The 21,388-nt window shown below is 51.1% G+C and overlaps 2 protein-coding genes across 2 annotated transcripts; both read left to right on the top strand.

The window, feature by feature from the left end:
* Positions 1-1,671: 1,671 nt before the first annotated feature.
* TBCB (tubulin folding cofactor B) lies at positions 1,672-11,874 on the top strand. The gene is made up of 6 exons (XM_063140184.1): positions 1,672-1,873; positions 6,795-6,938; positions 8,311-8,407; positions 9,403-9,594; positions 9,970-10,042; positions 11,134-11,874. Exons 1-6 carry the CDS (start codon positions 1,763-1,765, stop codon positions 11,249-11,251), a joined length of 735 nt encoding a protein of 244 aa, XP_062996254.1. The 5' UTR covers positions 1,672-1,762; the 3' UTR covers positions 11,252-11,874.
* Positions 11,875-13,108: 1,234 nt separating this feature from the next.
* Positions 13,109-17,889, top strand: SDHAF1 (succinate dehydrogenase complex assembly factor 1). The gene is made up of 2 exons (XM_063140221.1): positions 13,109-13,145; positions 17,576-17,889. Exon 2 carries the CDS (start codon positions 17,635-17,637, stop codon positions 17,887-17,889), a length of 255 nt encoding a protein of 84 aa, XP_062996291.1. The 5' UTR covers positions 13,109-13,145; positions 17,576-17,634.
* The last annotated feature ends 3,499 nt before the right edge of the window (positions 17,890-21,388 follow it).

Raw genomic sequence — 21,388 nt, 5'->3', positions numbered from 1 at the left:
ACCTGGACTGGCAGCCAATGAAGCTGTAGAAGGACTGATGTAATATGATCTCGTCGGCCAGTCCCTGTTAGTAAACGGGCTGCCCTGTTTTGTACCAGCTGAAGCTTCCAGACCGTTTTGAAATGCAGCCCCACATATAACGCATTGCAGTAATCCAAACGAGAGGTTATCAGAGCACGGATAACTGTAGCTAGGCTATCTCTGTCCAGATAAGGGTGCAGTTGGTATATCAACCTAAGCCGATAAAAGGTGCTCTTTGCCACTGAGTTCACCTGTGCCTCAAGTGACAGTTCTGGATCCAAGAGCACCCCCAAACTACGGACCCGATCCTTTAGGGAGAGTGCAACCCCGTCCAGGACAGGGCAAACATCACCTCGCCGGACAAATGAACCACCCGCTAACAGTACCTCCGTCTTGTCTGGATTGAGTCTCAGTTTGTTAGCCCTCATCCAGTCCATTACCGTGCCCAGGCACTGGTTCAGAACAGCCACTGCCTCACCTGGGTTTGATGAAAAGGAAAGGTAGAGCTGGGTATCATCTGCATATTGATGACACCTCAGTCCACATCTCCGGATAACCTCCCCCAGCTGCTTCATGTATATCAGCCTTTCTCAACCTGGGGCGCTCCAGATGTGTTGGACTACAACTCCCAGAATGCCCCAGCCAGCTCTGCTGGCTGGGGCATTCTGGGAGATGCAGTCCAACACATCTGGAGTGCCCCAGGTTGAGAACCACTGATGTATATGTTAAACAGCATAGGGGATAAGGGGACACCCCCCAGAACCAACAGTCTAGGGCAGCCTTCCTCAACCTGGGGCGCTCCAGATGTGTTGGACTGGAGCGCCCCAGGTTGAGGAAGGCTGGTCTAGGGGATCTCAACTATACACCCAAGAGCTCAGACAGGGGAGTCTGTTGTGCAGTGGGGCGGTCTGTTAGTGTTGTTGTGGTTGGTATTATTATTATTATTATTATTATTATTATTATTATTATTATTATTATTATTATCATCTAACTGAACAATGCATTTTACTCCTTTGTTTTTAATGGCTTCTGTTGCACAAATAAACTATATTATTATATACTATACTATATTTTATAGCAATATAATCTATAGAAACAACAAGTATTACAGCTATTATTGTTGTTATTATTATTGCTATTTCATGTTGTAAACCGCCCAGAGAGCTTCGGCTGTGGGGCGGTATATAAATGTAATTAAATAAATAAATAAATAAATAAATTATTAGTACTACTAGCGTGGCTAGCGCATGTGTCCCATCTCAGTGCCAGAAGGCGCCGCTCAACCCATTTCTCTCCGCGCCCCTCCATACGCACAGCCGCCTGCGCAACAAACCGTTGCCCTTTCTTTAGCTCGGCTTCATCCTGTCGCGCTCCCCTACATCACGCGTCGCCATTGGCCGCGACTCCTTAGACTTGATATATCCCGGCTTTCTATTGGTGCACATCCCGTGCGGGCTTCGCGGCTGGCTGAAGGGAGGAGGAGTCGCGAGGAAGAAGCCGAACGACGAAGCGGGCAAGGGGGAAAATACGTCTCGCCCGCCGCGTTGCTGTGAGCCTGGGCGCTGATTGGCGAGAAAGGGTCATGGGGCGGGACCAGCGCCGGGCGAGGCGCATGGCGATTGGCTGGTCGAGGGAGCGGCTGGCGGCCGATTGGCTGGGCGCCGGGAGCGGCCCGTGAGGGGACTCTGAGGCGAAGGGAGGCAGCCGCGGTCGCTGCGGTTGGGGAAGCGGGTCGGTCGGGATGAGCGTGACGGGGACACCCGCGGTGGTGTCGGTGTCCATCAGCAGCAGCCTCAACTCCTTCCGGGCCCTGAAGCGCTACGCCCGCGGGCTCACCATCGCCGAGTTCAAGGTAGGCGGAGCCCCCCCGCCCTGCCCCTCCCCCTCAGCCCCCCCTCTCCCCTAAAAGAGAGACCCCTGGAGAGACCCCGATCTCCCTCAGGCCCCGCCCCCAGAGAGAGAAGCCCGGGGACCCCTCTCAGCCCCCCGAAAGAGATCGTCAGCACCCCCAGACCCCCCTTGGAGAGACCCCGATCTCCCTCAGGATCCCCCCCCAGAGAGAGAAACCCAGGGACCCCTCTCAGCCCCCCGAAAGAGATCCTCAGCACCCCCAGACCCCCCTTGGAGAGACCCCGATCTCCCTCAGGATCCCCCCCCCAGAGAGAGACCCCTGGAGAGACCCCGATCTCCCTCAGGCCCCCTAGAGAGAGAAACCCGGGGACCCCTCTCAGCCCCCCAAAAGAGATCCTCAGCACCCCCAGACCCCCCTTGGAGAGACCCCGATCTCCCTCAGGATCCCCCCCCAGAGAGAGACCCCTGGAGAGACCCCGATCTCCCTCAGGCCCCCTAGAGAGAGAAACCCGGGGACCCCTCTCAGCCCCCCAAAAGAGATCCTCAGCACCCCCAGACCCCCCTTGGAGAGACCCCGATCTCCCTCAGGATCCCCCCCCAGAGAGAGACCCCTGGAGAGACCCCGATCTCCCTCAGGCCCCCTAGAGAGAGAAACCCGGGGACCCCTCTCAGCCCCCCAAAAGAGATCCTCAGCACCCCCAGACCCCCCTTGGAGAGACCCCGATCTCCCTCAGGATCCCCCCCCAGAGAGAGACCCCTGGAGAGACCCCAATCTCCCTCAGGCCCCCTAGAGAGAGAAACCCGGGGACCCCTCTCAGCCCCCCAAAAGAGATCCTCAGCACCCCCAGACCCCCCTTGGAGAGACCCCGATCTCCCTCAGGATCCCCCCCCAGAGAGAGAAACCCAGGGACCCCTCTCAGCCCCCCGAAAGAGATCCTCAGCACCCCCAGACCCCCCTTGGAGAGACCCCGATCCCCCTCAGGCCCCGCCCCCAGAGAGAGAAACCCGGGGACCCCTCTCAGCACCCCCCGAAAGAGATCCTCAGCACCCCCAGACCCCCCTTGGAGAGACCCCGATCTCCCTCAGGATCCCCCCCCAGAGAGAGAAACCCAGGGACCCCTCTCAGCCCCCCGAAAGAGATCCTCAGCACCCCCAGACCCCCCTTGGAGAGACCCCGATCCCCCTCAGCCCCCCCCCCAGAGAGAGACCCCTGGAGAGACCCCGATCTCCCTCAGGCCCCCTAGAGAGAGAAACCCGGGGACCCCTCTCAGCCCCCCAAAAGAGATCCTCAGCACCCCCAGACCCCCCTTGGAGAGACCCCGATCTCCCTCAGGATCCCCCCCCAGAGAGAGACCCCTGGAGAGACCCCGATCTCCCTCAGGCCCCCTAGAGAGAGAAACCCGGGGACCCCTCTCAGCCCCCCAAAAGAGATCCTCAGCACCCCCAGACCCCCCTTGGAGAGACCCCGATCTCCCTCAGGATCCCCCCCCAGAGAGAGAAACCCAGGGACCCCTCTCAGCCCCCCGAAAGAGATCCTCAGCACCCCCAGACCCCCCTTGGAGAGACCCCGATCCCCCTCAGGCCCCGCCCCCAGAGAGAGAAACCCGGGGACCCCTCTCAGCACCCCCCGAAAGAGATCCTCAGCACCCCCAGACCCCCCTTGGAGAGACCCCGATCTCCCTCAGGATCCCCCCCCAGAGAGAGAAACCCAGGGACCCCTCTCAGCCCCCCGAAAGAGATCCTCAGCACCCCCAGACCCCCCTTGGAGAGACCCCGATCCCCCTCAGCCCCCCCCCCAGAGAGAGACCCCTGGAGAGACCCCGATCTCCCTCAGGCCCCCTAGAGAGAGAAACCCGGGGACCCCTCTCAGCCCCCCAAAAGAGATCCTCAGCACCCCCAGACCCCCCTTGGAGAGACCCCGATCTCCCTCAGGATCCCCCCCCAGAGAGAGAAACCCAGGGACCCCTCTCAGCCCCCGAAAGAGATCCTCAGCACCCCCAGACCCCCCTTGGAGAGACCCCGATCCCCCTCAGCCCCCCCCCAGAGAGAGACCCCTGGAGAGACCCCGATCTCCCTCAGGCCCCCTAGAGAGAGAAACCCGGGGACCCCTCTCAGCCCCCCGAAAGAGATCCTCAGCACCCCCAGACCCCCCTTGGAGAGACCCCGATCCCCCTCAGCCCCCCCCAGAGAGAGACCCCTGGAGAGACCCCGATCTCCCTCAGGCCCCCTAGAGAGAGAAACCCGGGGACCCCTCTCAGCCCCCCAAAAGAGATCCTCAGCACCCCCAGACCCCCCTTGGAGAGACCCCGATCCCCCTCAGCCCCCCCCCAGAGAGAGACCCCTGGAGAGACCCCGATCTCCCTCAGGCCCCCCAGAGAGAGAAACCCAGGGACCCCTCTCAGCCCCCCAAAAGAGATCCTCAGCACCCCCAGACCCCCCTTGGAGAGACCCCCGATCTCACTCAGGATCCCCCCCAGAGAGAAACCCCCGGGCCTCCCTCAGCCCCTCCCCCAGAGAGAGAGACCCCGCCCCCTCACCCCTCCATCCCGAGAGAAACCCAGGGACCCTCTCAGCCCCCTCCCCGAGTGAGGCCCCGGACCTCCCTCAGCCCCCCCCCCCGGAGAAACCCAGGGACCCCTCCCCTGTAGAGACCCCTGAGCTACCTTCAATGCCCCCCTAGAAACCCAACTGCCCCCAGAGATTCCCGACCTTCATCCCCCCAAGAGAGACCCCCCAACACCCCTCTAGAGATTCCGACCCCCCCCCTCAGCCCAACAGAACCTGCCTGACTGCCTCCCCGTTCCTTTGTGTACTATTTATATGGGGTAGGGGCAGGGAGACTTCATCCCCCCCCAAAGTAAAAGGAAATCAAAATAGGTGGGCTCTGACCTTAAAAATAAGCCTACCCACCCCCCTACTGTTCCAGCTTACTCCCCCAGTCATTCCTCCACCCCCATTATGGTACCTTTTTGGGGGGGTTATAAATAAATATGTAAATATTTTTCCCCTCCCCAAAAGAGATGGAATTTGGAGTCTCTTCCCCCGCTCCAAGGAACTGGATTCCGCCCCATGTGTACACACACAATTGTGTCCTGTCTCCCTCCTTTTTATTTTAAATTGTTTTAAGGCTGACTTTAAGAGAGGCACCCTCTCCTTCAAAGAGACCCCCCTGCCCCCCCCAAAGAAAGGTGACATCTTCCCTGCAAGGGAAGTGGGTCAAACCTGTTCCCACCCACAGACTCAGTCTTGATAGACGTAGCTTTTCCTTCATGCTCCAAATGCTCCCTTGCTCTTCTCCCCCCTCCCCGCCCCTAATATTCACCAAATGCCCCCCTGCGAATAAGGGGGAACTGAACCAAACGTCTCTTCTGCTCATGAAGAGAAGCCCTAAAGCTCCACTGCTTTCAAGTGGGCTCAGACCCCTTCCATGCACACCTGCCTTTGCCACCAGAAGGCAGTTTGGCTCAGCGATGACTCCGCGGCGGCTGCCGAGAGCATCTGGCCTCTTTACTGGGCTGCTCTGCTCTGCCATGTGCAGGCTGCAAGGGGGGGGGTGCTGGCATGTGGCGGTGCCCTGTGCCGGGAAGGCCGTTCCTACGCTGTTGACAGTGCCACGGCCCCTTTGCGCGCACCCCCCCCCCCCATGGTTTGGAGCAGTGGCCAGGCCACTGCGGGTGCTTTTGGTCCACCCAAGGACCGCAGTGTCCCTAGAATGCAAAGCAACTGCTGTGTTTTCTGCCATTGCTGCTTTCTGAGGGCCCGTCCATGCAGGGATGCTCCCGCACTGCTCACCTAGCATTACACAAGAGAGATCCCTTGCAGAAAAATAAAATGATCCCCTTGCTTTGACTTTGGAGGATAATCCAGGCTTCTGCTTCACAACTAGATTTTGAGCTGTGCAGTGTGCGCCCCATCGGGCAGATTTTTACACACACACACACACACACACACACAATTCCTCTGCAGATGGCACTGTTTGTCTCATGACCTGGGGTTGCTTGCAAAGCTGCTGTTCTCTGCCACCCATCCATCTCCCGCTCATTTTGCGCTTGCTCCAAATCCCAAACTTGCTTGTCTCTGTTTCCGGCTTTGGAGGGTGGGGGTGTCTCCGGATTTTCTTGGTCATGTGTGCATTCCCCTCCCCCTGCCCCCAGCGCTTGGTGGAACAGCGCAGCTCCCCATTTTGAGCCGCAGTCCCCAACAAACGGGCGTCTGTCAACAGAAAATCCTTTTGTGTGCCGCGTATCCAAACTGGGATTAACTGCGGCTAGGCAGCTGGCGGCCAGTGCCCAGGCAACCTGCTTTCCTGCGCTGTGTGTCCCCCCTCCCTTGGTGGCTGCAGCCTGTGGCCTTGTGCCAAACGCTGGCTTTTGTTTCGCACCAGCATCTTTTTCTGTTCTGGCAGTGGGAAATTAACGTGCCGTTTTAAGGATGGGGCCTGAGGATACTCTCCCCTTTCATGTGCTGTTTTCAGTTCCGCCTTTGTGACCGATACTGCTTAACTTCTCCTTAACTCCATCGTTTGCTATAAGCTACGTAGACCACATCGCGGGAATGGCCTGCTTTTATGCTCAGAGGATTTAGATCCCTGGTTAGCAACTAGTAATAGAGGCCCATTTTGTGAGGCAGGTGAATGGGTATTTGGGCTGGTTTCCCCATCCCACCCTCTTGAATTTCGGTTGGCAGCCGTGGAGGGCCTCAAACCTTATAGCCAGATCAGACCCGAAGGAATTCTTTGCTGCTGGCCCTAACTCACAGTCACCACTAAAGGTGCCTTTGCTGGACCTCCCAAATTGCTGTAGGGATGAAACATGGCCAGGGTAGGTTATGTGGGTCAGGCGAGGGCAGGGGAAGTTTACATCGCTGTTTGTCTGTGAGAAATAGTCCTCCCCATTCTGACTGTCTCTGTCTCTGTCCAACAGTGTAAGTTGGAACTGGTGGTTGGAAGCCCAGCATCATGCATGGACCTCGAACTCTATACTTCGGAAGACAAGTTTGTGATGAAGCTGGACAGCGATGAATCTTTGCTGGGGTCCTACCCCATTGATGACGGGTGCCGGATCCATGTGAGTGTTGAGCCGGTACTTCTGTTGGGCAGGAGGCGGCTAACCGAGGCTCTCCTTATATAAGAGAGCTTCTTCAGTTATCGGAAGAAATATTTTATTTATTTATTTATTTATTTAGAATATTTATATACCGCTCCCCATTGAAAAATTTCGGAGCGGTGTACAAGGTAAAATGAAAATAAAAACAGAATAAAACAGTTAAAACAACATTTAAAAAGAATCAAAAACAGAAATCCAAGGCTGCATGTTAAAGAAAGGCTTCTTGGAATAAAGATGTTTTCAGGAGGTGCCGAAAGGAGTACAAGGTTGGCGCCTGCCTGACCTCCAGAGGCAGGGAATTCCACAGGAGGGGGGCCACCACGCTGAAGGCTCTTCCCCTGGTGGATTCCAATCGGAGGATGGATCTAGGTGGAACCACCAGGAGCAGACCCTCGGATGACCTCAGTGACCAGGCAGGTTGGTAGGGGAGAAGGCGCTCTCTCAGGTATCCTGGTCCCAATAGTGGTAAGCGGCCCAGGGGTGTGGGCTGTATGGGCGCCTCCAAGCTTAAGAGAGAGCGATGCTCAAAGCACCTGTCCAATACTGACCAAAATTAGACTTTGGGAAATGTTCACTCCCCGGCTTCTCCGGGTAGGATGAGGAAAAGAACCCTGCCTGGAATCCTGGAAAGCCGCTGCTGCCAGTCAGTGTCGACAATACTGGGCTAGATGGACCAAGGGTCTGACTCAGTAGAAGGAAGCTTCCTCTTTTCACTCCACTGGCATTCTCCAGAGTACGAGCGATCCTCTGGATGTGATTGCTACAGATCTCTCTCTCTTCTCCCACTTTTATCTGTATAGCTTCATGTATTTTTGTGGCACTTTACAAAGAATGTGCGATCAGGCCCCTGTGCCAAGGGTCTTACAATCTAGAAACAGACATAAGAGAAGGGAAGTGGTGGTAGGGGTTGATGGGAAGAATAAGCAGTTATTTCTTTGGGGCTAGGGACCTGTCATCCTGGCTTATGCTGGTTGGAGGATTATGGGAGTTGTAGTCCAACTTAGCTGGAGGGCACCAGGCTGCAATAAATAATGACGAATGAGGATAGTAATAATGTGACCTTTTAATTTCAGTGTGCATTTAATAGCTGGGTTGGCTCCTAGCGGTAAATGTGTCAGGGTATTCTATAAATAAATGTAATCCTTAGCATTGGAATCAGTCATATTGCAAATGAGTCCAGCTATGAAATAGAATTCAGGGGCCCCTTCACAACTGGTTTCAGCTTGGCCGTGCCTTCGAAGTGTAAGCCAAGCGCCACTCTGCGTCTGGATTTAAAATAAAAGTTGCCACTGGCAGTAACGTGAAGCGCCTGTTTCCTTTGTGGCCCCACCAGGTTATTGACAGAAGCGGAGCAACAATTGGGGAATACGAAGATGTGTCAAGGGTAGAGAAATTCAAGTTACCCGATTCTGAGTATGAGAAAAGAACAGGTGAGGAACGGATGTTAGCATTCAAAAGGAGGCGGTGTTTGAAGGGCCAAACCTGTCTTATCTCAGCAGTGGTATATTAACGCTGCAACCCTGCAGTCCCTGGGACGCAATCCGTAAATACTGGTTGGGGGCGGGGGACTGGATCAGCCCTGGAGCTGGGGTATTTCTCTCTCATTGAAAACAATGAGAGGGGAATGTTGTTCTTTAAAACCAAACAGTTAGACATATGCCTGATGTGTAGTGAAAATGCTCACATTCTTGGTGTATTTTCTTAAGTAAATCAATTTATAGAGGGGTCAGTATCACCAGCTAGATGGCTTTGTTTCAATCTGCCAATCTCTTAAGGCAGCCTTCCTCCACCTGGGGCGCTCCAGATGTGTTGGACTGCATTTCCCAGAATGCCCCAGCCAGCTCTGCTGGCTGGGGCATTCTGGGAGATGCAGTCCAACACATCTGGAGCGCCCCAGGTGGAGGAAGGCTGTCTTAAGGGAACCTAGTATATTGCTTTTTACTTCAAGAGAAGCTAGTTTACTCCATCTTGGAATTTTACACACACAAACACCCCCCCCCCCGCCCCAAACACTTTCTCAGCTAAGGCCTTATGAACGGATAGAGACGGACCCAGGGTCGGATCCAGCATGGCTCTTCTTATACTACGTTCTTATGTTCCAGTTTTTAACTTTCTAGACCTTATGAATAGATCAAATCTCAAAAACATAAAATTGGTATTTACAAATACGAGTTCCAAATAAATGCAATAATTAAATAAATGCCGTGTGTGTGTTTTAAATTTTATGGCTATTGCATTTTTTTTTTTTAAAAAAAAAGTACTAGACGCTGTAGAACGTTGTTTGAACGCTTAAATTTGTTTCATCTATGTAGAATGATTTGACAATTAAGGTTAGCATGGGCTTGTGGGGAGGAAGATGTCTCATCACGTGTCTTTTAAGCAACGCTGCCTAGAGCGAGGGCTGCCCTCATTTTCTGTCCTGCAGATACAGCACGTTCCTTCATGAAACGCAGTAAGCTGGGGCAGTACAACAAGGAAGAAATGCAGAAAAAGGAAGCCGAGCACGAGCAGAAATTAGTGGAGGAGAAGGCCCTGGCGGAGACCATTTCTGTGGGGGCGAGATGTGAAGTGCGGTCATCGGGGCAGCCCAGCAAACGGGGGACTGTGATGTATGTTGGTGAGTACACCGGAGATCCCCACCCTCCATGGCTCTTGGAGAATTATTTCAAGAGGGACATTAAAAACTGAGCCGAGAAACCGGTGAGAGGAGCACTTTGAACTTCTTCTCCTCTTTACCCTGCTCTTCAAACGGAACGGCCTTGAAGCACAATTTTGGCAGAATCTGATAGCAAATTACGTTGTGACTGTCAGGGCTTGACCAAGGATTAGGACACTCTGTGTGTGTGTGTGTGTGTGTGTGTGTGTGTGTCATTACCAGAATATGTCAGCTGCTACAAGTCATAGTGCTGCAGGTCTAAAGTAAGGACTGTTGGACTTGTTTCTAAGTGAGTATGCTCAGACCTTTAAGATGCCTTCGCTTTCTTCTTCATAGGCCTAACCGAGTTCAAGCCTGGCTACTGGATTGGCATCAAGTATGACGAGCCTTTGGGGAAACACGATGGCAGGTAAATCTCTGCCTCTGTCTGGCACCTACCACTGACTTGGTCTACTAAACTGGCCCACCGTGGCTGTGATAGTCTCATGCCTTCACAGTAGGGCGCATCAAAGTAAGACCATCTGAACTTGTGGCATACAACCTGCAATGGTCAGTTCGATGTCTAAAAGCAGCCCCATCGTTTATGAATAGAAATATTGTAAGGTCACTAAAGATCTAAAATGGTTGATGGCGTTCATAGATTCACTCTGTACTGCCTCAGAAAGATGAAAATGAGCCCAGTGGAGTTTGCTCCAGACCTTCCTTCGTGGCATTACTGCTAACGTTTTGATACATTATATTTCCACAATTCAGAATATTCAGGGTGGGTTAAGTATATGGCTTTTCTGTGGAGAGGAACAAGGCGAGTCAGCGTATATGTATGCCCAGTGTTCTGTGAGTGAGCAGTGACTGAGAGGGCAGAATGTGGCATTTTCAGAATTCAGCTTCCTGAGAATATCAACATTTATTTGAAAAAGCAAAGCAAGTTTCTAGCCCTTAGTATCGTATAGATATTCTTGAAGAGTTATTTTGTGCTGAGATCTAGAGAGGCAGCTGAATACTATTTCCAGTTCTTCGCGTCTTCCTAATTGCAAAGCAAAACAAGGATAAGTTTTCTTTATGCAAAATCATAAAAAGGAAAAATAACCGATGCAAAGCAGAACGTTATGCAAAACATGGAAACTCCTGTAATTTGTAGAGGGCACAGAGTACAGGTTGTCTGGATGCAGAACTCTTGTTTTCTTTATTAAAAACCACCCCACAGTCTACCAGCCTTTCTCAACCTGGGGCGCTCCAGATGTGTTGGACTGCATCTCCCAGAATGCCCCAGCCAGCAGAGCTGGCTGGGGCATTCTGGGAGTTGTAGTCCAACACATCTGGAGCGCCCCAGGTTGAGAAAGGCTGGTCTACACACTGTTCTGTGCACGTCTTACTTCATCCTAAGAGGCAGCGTTGTTTTCATACCGCCCTTCAACCAGTCAGGCCTCTCTTCAAAGCGCTCCCTGGGAAAGGGCAGCTCTGGTTTGACGGCGTTGGTTCTGTTCTCCTTTTCCTCGACAGCGTAAGTGGAAAGCAGTACTTTGAGTGCCAGCCCAAATATGGAGCCTTCGTGAAGCCTCAGTATGTCACGGTGGGGGATTTTCCGGAAGACGACTATGGGCTGGACGATGAAATGTGATGGGGATCGAAAGAGACGCGGGGTGGCTGAAGGAAGTGGAGAAGATCACAATGGTCTCCGTTAGTGCAACTGTCCCGGTTTCTGCGGTGCACTGCTACATTCTGGTTCCCTGCCGGAGGTTACTTGGGCAAGCCAGAAGAAGACCCGAAAGCTGCTGTGTGTTCTTCGACCTGTGTTGCTGGTTTTTCTTTTCCCTGGTTGTCTTGTTCAGTGAAGATGCCACATCCCTTTGATTTTTCTCACATACGCACCCTTCTGTGCCAGTTTGATAACATAGAGGATATTGGAGTGTCTTTGCATTATAGTAGCAATCCTTTGGGGGAGGGGAGCTGGGGCTGGGGGAGGGGGCAGCAAGATACCTCCCCTTCCCCCCCCCCCCCCCCCGGTACAGCCTGCTGGTTTCAGAAGCAGAATGCGTTGAAAGGAGGACCTCAGAGCAGATTGGGACGAGATCCTTCCGGCTTTTAAAAACAAAACACAAAAAAATGTAAAATATTTCTATGGCCGTGCATTTTTTCCCTCATTGTGGACATTTTTTTGTGCTGCTAACTGATGCTATGTAATAGTTACAAATTAAATTCTGTGGGGGCAGGTGGGGTGGAAATACATTCCAGACAAGAGTATTTGTGTGTGAGCTTCTATTTCGCATCCTAAATTCCAGGTGATCCTGAGAATTGGCTGGTTTAAGAAAAGCTGCCTTTCATTGGCCATTGATCTATCTAGCCTAGTTTTGCCTACCATGGTGGCTGCTCTCCAGGCCTTTGGGCAGAGGCTTTGCTATCAAGATCATTTTAATGAAGGAATCGTAGAGTTGGAAGGGGCCTACGAGGCCATCGAGTCCAACCCTCTGCTCAATGCAGGAATCCACCTTAGCATCCCTGACAGATGGTTGTCCAGCTGCCTCTTGAAGGCCTCTAGCGTGGGAGAGCCCACAACATAGCCCTGCTGATTAGACCAAAGGCCTGTCTAGTCAAGCATTCTGTTCTCACGGAGGTCAACCAAATTGCCGCAACAGAAAGCCCACAAGGAAGACGTGAGTGCAGCAGCACCCTCCCATGCTGCCTCTGATACCGTATAGGACAGGTCTTGAATGTCTTTGAGCCCAAGGCCCGGATCCCATTTTGGAGAAGCTCTGGGCAGGGCTGGGGGAGGGATGATGAAGACAAGGCACCTACTGCCAATAACTTAAGGCCTAGAAGAGGCATTTCAGACTTTTAGAATGGGGGAAATGCACAACAGCTGGGAAGCCACCGAACAACGGGGGGGGGGGGCATTTGGAGAACCTTGCAGGGCTGCATTGGGGCTAGACTGGATTTACACACACAGCCGTCGCTGAGTTTCTGCACCCCTTTGGCATACAGCCACAGACTAGTGTCCCTCGGTAGCAGTATCCTCTCTGAATTTGATCTAATCGCCTTTGGCCGTCAGTACATCTTGTGGGTGGCGAATTCCATCGTTTTTACTCAGCCCAGACTGGCTACGTTGGCAGTGAAGAAGCCAGACTGTGCATGCACAGATGCACCGGTGGTGGATCACTTTTGCCATAGGCTGGGTGTTGTGCAAGACCCGACTTGCTGCCAAGGCGCGGCGGCCTAAACGAGCCCTTTTTCTTCCCCAGCACTGCTCGACACCGGAGGTCGGGGCGCGGGGTCGGAAGCGCGGGGCAAATGCACAGCCTCCCTTGACCGCAACCGGGGCGGGGTTGGACGCGGGGAAGCTCCTTTCTGATCCTGAAGCTCCTGCCCCACGTGGTCGTCAGGACCTTCCTGGGAACGCCCCTTTGCGTCGGGCGAGCCAATCCGGCGCGAGTAGAACGTTGCGACAGTGTCCCAACGTTCTACGGCTGGGTCTCAACGTTCTGCCGCCGCCGCCGCGGAGTTCTTGCTGGAGGCGGGTGAGCGTGGCTTTGCCCAACTCCCTCCGGTGGCTAGAGGAGTCCGCTAGCCCCTGCCCGGCTCCTCCCTCCCGGGGGCGTACATCAGCTGCCAGGGATCCAGGCCCCGGGGTGGGGGTCTTCTCGGGTTCCCCCCGGGGCGCGTGTGTGGAGACCCCGACCAGCCAGCCTCACTGAGGTTCGGGGTGAAACGACGGAGGCTGCCGGCCTCCTGCAAGTCCCATCATTCCCAGCCTGCATGGACGTTGATGGGAGTTGCAGTCCAACACATCTGGGGCGCAGATATGGTTGTGCGTGGTGGTGGAAGAGGCTGCTTGAGAGACGCCTCGCTTCTCCTTTACTGGAGAGGTTGCTGCTGTTTTTACAATTTTTTTATTTATTTGAGGATTTTTTATGCCGCCATTCAGCCAAAAAAGGCTCTCACGGCGGCTTACAAAAGTATTTCTTGGCAGTCCCTGCCCACAGGCTTACAATCTAAAAGACATGACACAAAAGGAAAGGGGATTGGGAGGGAGGAGGAGGAGGGGGGAAAGGAAAGCAAATTCAGGCACTACAATCTTAGTTGCAAAGTTCAGCAGTGACAGTTGGTAGGAGGAGGGAGGGGGGCACTCAGCTGGAGCTGGACCCAGGCAGGATGGAGAGGTGCCTGGCTGCTGCTGCTTCCTCTCTCCAATCGCCTCACGACGACCCTGTCAGGTAGACCAGGGACACTGTGCTTCCCGTTTTCCCAGGGCTGCAGGGTTTAATCCAGTTTTCGCACAAACTGCTGCCCTCCAGATGTGTACCTCCAGTGGCCAAGGTGTGGGGGGGGTTATGGGAGTTGTAGTTTAGTCAATTACTCAGGTTCTGAATCAGATGTGTGGGACTGCAATTCCCATCATTCCCAGCCATGGGCCATGATGGAAATTGCAGTCCCGCACAGTTAGAGGCCACCAGATTGGGGGAGGCTGTTCCAAATTTCAAGTCGCCTAGGGTGCCCTCCTGGGCTGAAAGGTGACTCAGAAATATTTGCTTAAGTATAAATAACCGATTAAAAGCAATTGGCTGAAGTTGCCTGCCCCCACCCCCGAACTAATTTGACAGTAGTGTGTGTGTATGTATGTGTGTATACACACATATGCATACATTTAATAATGTTTTTAAGAATGTGATAGGCCCTCACTCTCTCAACTTTTAGAAGGGGTGTGAAGACATATCTTCTTCTTTTTTTTTAATTTAGGCTTTTAAATTATGTAGTTTTGTTTTACAGTTTTTAATTTTTTAAAAAAAAATCATGTTGTGTTTTTATTGTTTTAAATTGTTGCAGTGCCACCTTGATGGCTTTTTATCAAATAAGGCGGTACATAAAATTAATAATAGATCATAAGAATCATGCAAGCCCTTGTAAGAGTTGCACATAGCAAGCACCGTCTCTCACATGCAGGAGGAAATGTCTCCTGCTGCAAGATCTGTGCACATCATCTAAAAACAAAGGATGCACGCTTCTTACTTCGGGAATATTGTATTTACCCATATGCAACTTTAAGTAAATTTAAGCAACGGATTAACTAATGTATACAAATATTAATGTATTAATAAAGCCCGCCAGATGATTTATAATAATTTAAAATCTCATAGTGAAAACCAGGGAGCATTAAAAGAAGTCAAAATAAAAGCAGCTAGGAAATGAGTCCTCAAGAGGAAAGTTGGAAATGCACGGAAAGATCAGCAAACCAGACAGGCCTCTATTGCCTGCCTAAAAGACAGCAAAGAAGAGGCCAACCTAACCTCCCTTGGGAAGAGTTCCATGATCGGGGGTGGGGGAGCCACCACTGAAAAGACCCCGTTGTCGTGTCCCGGGCAACTACTCTTGTTAGTGATGGAATTCAGGGACGATCTCATATGGGAAGTGCATGATTGAACGACTAAAACTCCTATGATTGGGCTGCAGCCCCTACATTTATTGACGGGGAACTGAGGGTGAAAAAATAACAATAATGAGGAAGTCTAGCTCGAAAGCAAACGAATGAATGCTTGGAGGCGGTAATGGGGTGGATGAGGAAAAGCAAACTGAAGCTGAATCCAGACAAGACGGAGGTGCTCGCTGTCAAAGGCCACAACCTGGGTTTGGAAGTGTGTCAACCAGTTCTGGATGGGGGTTACACTCCCCCTGAAAGACTGTGTTTGCAGCTAGGGGGTGCTCCTGGATCCGTCGCTCCAAATGACTGCCCAGATAGATGCGACGGCCAAGATGCCTACTATCAGCTTCGGCTGATACGCCAGCTGTGCCCCTTCCTAGAGTCGGAAGATCTAAAGACAGTAGTGCACACACTGGTAACTTCGAGGCTCGACTTCTGCAATGCGCTCTACAAAGGGCTACCTTTGTGCCTAGTCCGGAAACTTCAATTAGTCCAAAATATGGCAGCCAGGATGGTCACTGGTACACCTAGGGGTGACCACATCACACCAGTCTTAAAATCTCTTCACTGGCTGCCGATTAGTTTCCGGGCGAAGTACAAAGTGTTGGTTATCACCTTTAAAGCCCTACATGGTTTGGGTCCAGGCTACCTGCGGGATCGCCTTCTCCCGTACAATCCGCCCTGCACACTCAGGTCCTCTGGGAAGAATCCACTTCAGCTAGCAAAAACTAGATTAACAACTGTTACCCAGAGGACCTTTTCTTTTGCTGCTCCCAGACTGTGGAATGGCCTGCCAGAGGAGACTCGTCAACTTAACAGTCTTTTAGAATTTAAAAAAGCAATAAAGACTGATCTATTCCGGCAGGCCTATCCAGTGAAAATTTAGAGTGTTTTCAGCATGTTTTAAAGATGTTTTAATCATGTATGGTATGTTTTAATCCATTTTAATGTGTATTTTATATTATGTTTTTATACTGTTTGTTTTATACTTTGAATTGTTTTAGTTTTTGTGAACCGCCCAGGGAGCTTCGGCTATTGGGCGGTATAAAAATGCAATAAATAATAATAATAATAATAATAATAATAGTAGTAGTAGTAGCAGTAGTTTTGGCCCAAATATTGATCTGTAAATCTTGCCGCTCCTTTCTTCCTGTTTTGTTTTGGGGTTTTTTAAACCTGAAACATTTAGACCAGCTCTCCCACTTTGAGCGCATTGTAGAGAGCTTTGGATACTACATATCCAGACCCTGCCTGACTCCGCCCACATCATGCCCCCAATCAGGCCACTTTTTACCTTTCCCGCTGTTGGGAAGGTAAGAGCTGCAGATCTTTCTATGGAGGGGTTTGTCCGTCCCCCTGCCCCCCCATGATTGGATATCCCCCTCTGAGATTGGAGCTCCGTCTCTGACCTTGGAGGGGGAGAGCTGATATATCTTATGGCCCACATGACGCTATCCCAGGGACTGTAGGATTGCAGCCATAATCACTTTATTGCTTAGATTAGTTAACTTAAAAGCTTTTAATGGACTAAAAAGGTCCCCCCTCCCAATTAACCAAGCAGCAAATATTTACAAAGATATATATATATATATATATATATATATATATATATTTATTTAAGTATTTTTTTATGCCGCCATTCAGCCAAAAAAGGCTCTCACGGCGGCTTACAAAAGTATTTCTTGACAGTCCCTGCCCACAGGCTTACAATCTAAAAGACATGACACAAAAGGAAAGGGGATTGGGAGGGAGGAGGAGGAGGGGGAAAAGGAAAGCAAATTCAGGCACTACAATCTTAGTTGGAAAGTTCAGCAGTTACAGGGGACAGCAGGAGGGAGGGGGCTCTCAGCTGGAGCTGGACCCAGGCACGGTGGAGAAATGCCTGGCTGCTGCTTCCTCCCTCGCTGGTGGCCTCTGCAAAGACAGTTGGTAGCAGGAGGGAGGGGGCTCTCAGCTGGAGCTGGACCCAGGCACGGTGGAGAAATGCCTGGCTGCTGCTTCCTCCCTCATGGTGGCCTCTGCAGAGACAGTTGGTAGCAGGAGGGAGGGGGCTCTCAGCTGGAGCTGGACCCAGGCACAATGGAGAGGTGCCTGGCTGCTGCTTCCTCCCTCACTGATGGCCTCTGCAGAGACAGTTGGTAGCAGGAGGGAGGGGGGCTCTCAGCTGGAGCTGGACCCAGGCACGGTGGAGAGGTGCCTGGCTGCTGCTTCCTCCCTCATGGTGGCCTCTGCAGAGACAGTTGGTAGCAGGAGGGAGGGGGCTCTCAGCTGGAGCTGGACCCAGGCACGGTGGAGAGGTGCCTGGCTGCTGCTTCCTCCCTCATGGTGGCCTCTGCAGTGGCATATATATATCCTTGTTTAAAAAAAAACACCTGCAGATTGTGAATTGCTCGATCCATCAGTTAATCAACTAAAGCGCAGTTGATTATTCAATTAAAACGGATTTATTTGGGCTGTGGATTCTTTCGCTTGTGAAAACTTTGGACTTTACCCCCAGCCTTTATTCTGACATATGTTTTCCTGGTTTCTCAGCTCCTGCTGTGCTGCACGGATCCTTCCTAGTTGACTGGGAGGGAGGAGAACTTTGCTTCATGGCTCGCCACAGCAAACTCCAGAAGCAAGTGCTCAGCTTGTACCGAAACTTCTTAAGGGCCGGCAAGGATAAGCCGGGCTTCCTGCCTCAGATACGGGCCGAGTTCCGGAAGAACGGCCAGATACCCCGGACGGACGTCATGCTGATCGAATACCTCGTCCGCCGCGGAGAAAGGCAACTGGAGCAACTCCGGGACGTCCACACCAAACAGATGGGAGCCTTCGTCAAAACGAAAGAAGAAGAGCTTCTATAGCAGCCTTCCTCAACCTGGGGCGCTCCAGATGTGTTGGACTGCAACTCCCAGAATGCCCCAGCCAGCTCTGGGGCATTCTGGGAGATGCAGTCCAACACATCTGGAGCGCGCAAGGTTGAGGAAGGCTGTTCTATAGGCTGAACCATTTCTCCTAGCTGCTGACTTTTAGGACATAAGCGCAGCAAAGCGGAGTAAACATGGCTGTATCTGGCACATACAGACTGAATGCTCGCTGCAAAACCCACCACAGCCACCGGAGAGCAACGTTGAGATCCATTTTTTCCATTTCTCTTTGTGTCACTCTGCTTCATTCGTCGTTCTTTTCGGAAGCGAACGAAGAGCAGGTCTTTTTGATGGATTTAAAGCTCCTTTGACGCGGCTCGCCCTGATCAATTTTGGAACCGCTGTTCTGCGTGGGTGCTGGGAATGTCCTTTTTTGGAGTCCTTCATTGCGCAAATGTTTGGTTTTAGCTTTGGATGGTTTTGTAGAGGCGATACAGAGGGCCTCACTTCTGTAACAGTGGTGCAAACAGCCGGGCACACTGATAGCAAGCAATCTGCACTTTTACGCAGAATCCTTTGGCAGGTTGAGGTCCGTTTCCTCCTGCTTAATATTAACCATGTCAGCTTATACCCATGGGTAGAATGCCATCCTTGAAAGAGAAGGGCAAAACCCTCTCCCTCTTCATTTATTCGTGAATGCACGTAACCCCTGGCCGTTTGAACAGTTCCGGGACGAAGGACTTGATACTATTTATCACTGTTTGTGGGGACACATCCTTAAATGCCACATCTGAGAACTTGTTGTGTCTGGTAGATCAAGGGTAGGCCACCCGGTTTCCTCTGGATGGTTTGGACTACAACTCCCGTCAGCCCCAGCCAACATGGCCAATGATTATCAGAGTTTTCCAGGACACCTGGAAGGCGCCAGGTTGCCTGCCTCTGTGATAGATGAAGGAAAGTTGGGATAAGCCCCCTCCCTTCACAACCAAGGCAAGAGAGACAAAGGCTGTTCTATAAAAACGTTTGTTTCTAAGCACCGTAAAAACACTCCTGTTGATAACAGCGGCGGAAATAAAATTGCCTTGCATATCGTGTATGTATTTTTGTTTACTTAACGTATTTGTGTAGTCAGTGGGATAGAATCCTGTGGTGCCTTCAAGACTCTGCCTGCAACCCTCTACACAGTTTCCTGGGAGTAAGCCCTGTGCTTACTTTGATCGCATTGTAAGGCATAGATTCGAAGAGAAGTTAACTTAAGGAAGTTCACGTAAGAAAAGCTTCACTTTTTGTCCTTCCCCCAAGTCTCTCTAGATGACAGGGTGGGGAGAGAAATCACCCCAAATTGGGTTTAGACCCCAAGATAACGTAACTTAAAGATGTTAATGGCAGGAAGGTTTCTTAGTCCCTCCTGCCCCCAGTAGACCCCCCCCCCACACACACTTATTTTTTCCAGAAAAAGATAAGTCGGGGAGATGGAACAGTTAAAATAAAAGAAAAAAACTACACCACTTTTGGTGCTATTTTGTGTAGCACCAATAGGACCCTGCAGGGTAAAGGGGTCTAGGATGAATTCTCTGTTCGGTTCCTCAATCTCTGATTTTTCATAAGCTCCAGCCCTGATTCCCTATTTCTGCAACGTTATTGTCCGGATCCTCCTTGTACGTCTGAACAATGGGACGGGAGATTGTGCTTTATGCAGCACCCACGACACTGCCAAGTCCCTTAAAAGTTGCAGACCGGGCCTGCTCGCTCTGCCTGGCCTGAGGAATTCCCCACCTTAAATCTATAAAGGCGTAATGGGAATTGAGAGCCTTATCTGGGAAGGAAGAAGACGAAGTTCGTGCTGACGCTGGAGTAAGCGGGGAGAGTGCCCCAACCGGAATGCCCTGCTGCCATACCTATGCCTCTCTGCACGTAAGTAGACCGCCTGACCTTGCATGACCCAGGTCACTCCCGATTTGAGGGGGAGAAGGCGTCATTCATTAAACCAAGCACTTTGAAGCCGTTTCCGTCGATAATCGCGTTGGTAATTAATTACCTCTTCGGCTGCGTAGCCACCAGCCTCGCTCCATTGGTAAATGGTCAAGTTAACATATGGTTTGAAGGTGCATAAGGGTGGCCAGCACACCGAGGAATATTTATTGGGAAGTAAGGCTGATTGAATCCAGTGGGGCTCATTTCTCGGTCAATCTGATGCTTCTTTACTCAAGAAGCATCAGAAATCATTGGGACTTACTCCCAAGTAAGTGCACATTGCAGCCATGGGACATCAGGTAGGTACCAGCGAATGCTAAACTTGAGGGACATTTCGGGCTGTCCAGCAGGGCTCTTGGGTTCACCTCCTTCCGGCTCTCATTTCATAATTTCACATGAGACTCGAGTCACCTTGGAGCCTTTCTGAAGCAAACGGCGTGATCGTGGCCGACGCGGAAGAGCAGGCTTCGCTAATGGGCCTCCTGGCCCGTGTAAGTTTGATGTTTGCGCTACGAACTTTGCAGCCCTCTGTTACTGATTTGCTCGCTCACCAACCACGCTTTGTGTCACCTTTCCGCCAACGCGCTCGAGAAAGTTTGCAGAGTTAAAATAAGGGCACGCAACCGTGTTTTAGAAATGATACAAAAAGGAAAAGGGACGTGAGAGAAGATGGAATAAAAAGCAAACTCAAGGGACTGATTCGTACATAATATTTGACGGCCACAATGAGGTTTATCACACTAGCGTTATACTGTGCAATCTCTGTGAATTTATTTATTTATTTATTACATTTCTATACCGCCCAATAGCCGGAGCTCTCTGGGCGGTTCACAGAAATTAAAACTATTCAAAGTGTAAAACAACAGTATAAAACCATAATATAACATACAATATAGAAGCTCAACCGGATAAAAACAGCAATGCAAAATTACAAATTTAAAACACCAAGTTAAAATTTATTTATAGACTGTTAAAATGCTGGGAGAATAAAAAGGTCTTCACCTGGCGTCTAAAAGCATAGAATGTAGGTGCCAAGCGAACCTCCTTAGGGAGCTCATTCCACAGCCGGGGTGCCACAGCAGAGAAATATTTATTTATTACATTTATATACCGCTCCACAGCTGAAGCTCTCGGGGCGGTTCACAAAAATTAAAACAGTAAACATTAAAAAGTGAACCGCCCAGAGAGCTTCAGCTATTGGGCGGTATAAAAATGTAATAAATAAATAAAATAAATAAATAAGTACACAAAATTTAAAAACCATCAGAAACAAAAACAACAGTATAAAAACGAGTATCCATTTAAAAAACAACAGTTCTGGGGTCCATTAAAAAAAAAGAGAGCAATTGCATGCAAAGGACTCAGAAGTTTTCCACCTTATAGTCTGCTTTGATTGTCAAGCACTCCCATGCATCCTGCCTTAATTGTGCAGTAAAGCAAAAAGATTCGCTGTATTTAGCCCCTACTTTTTGAGCGTCTCTTTTGAGCCACCGCTGGGACGCAGGAGCAGGATTTTAAAGAA

The sequence above is a fragment of the Elgaria multicarinata genome, chromosome 13 (genome assembly GCF_023053635.1).
Source record: "Elgaria multicarinata webbii isolate HBS135686 ecotype San Diego chromosome 13, rElgMul1.1.pri, whole genome shotgun sequence".
NCBI lineage: Eukaryota > Metazoa > Chordata > Lepidosauria > Squamata > Anguidae > Elgaria > Elgaria multicarinata.
Note: the sequence above shows the minus strand (reverse complement) of the source record. Positions and strands in the feature narration are given on the sequence as shown.

Bases quoted from the DNA above. Each gene is read 5' to 3' on its own strand.
- TBCB (XM_063140184.1), top strand. From the start codon at position 1,763: ATGAGCGTGACGGGGACACCCGCGGTGGTGTCGGTGTCCATCAGCAGC. The intron at 1,874-6,794 runs GTAGGCGGAGCC...TCTGTCCAACAG, and splicing joins TCACCATCGCCGAGTTCAAG to TGTAAGTTGGAACTGGTGGT. The intron at 8,408-9,402 runs GTGAGGAACGGA...TCTGTCCTGCAG, and splicing joins TGAGTATGAGAAAAGAACAG to ATACAGCACGTTCCTTCATG.
- SDHAF1 (XM_063140221.1), top strand. From the start codon at position 17,635: ATGGCTCGCCACAGCAAACTCCAGAAGCAAGTGCTCAGCTTGTACCGA.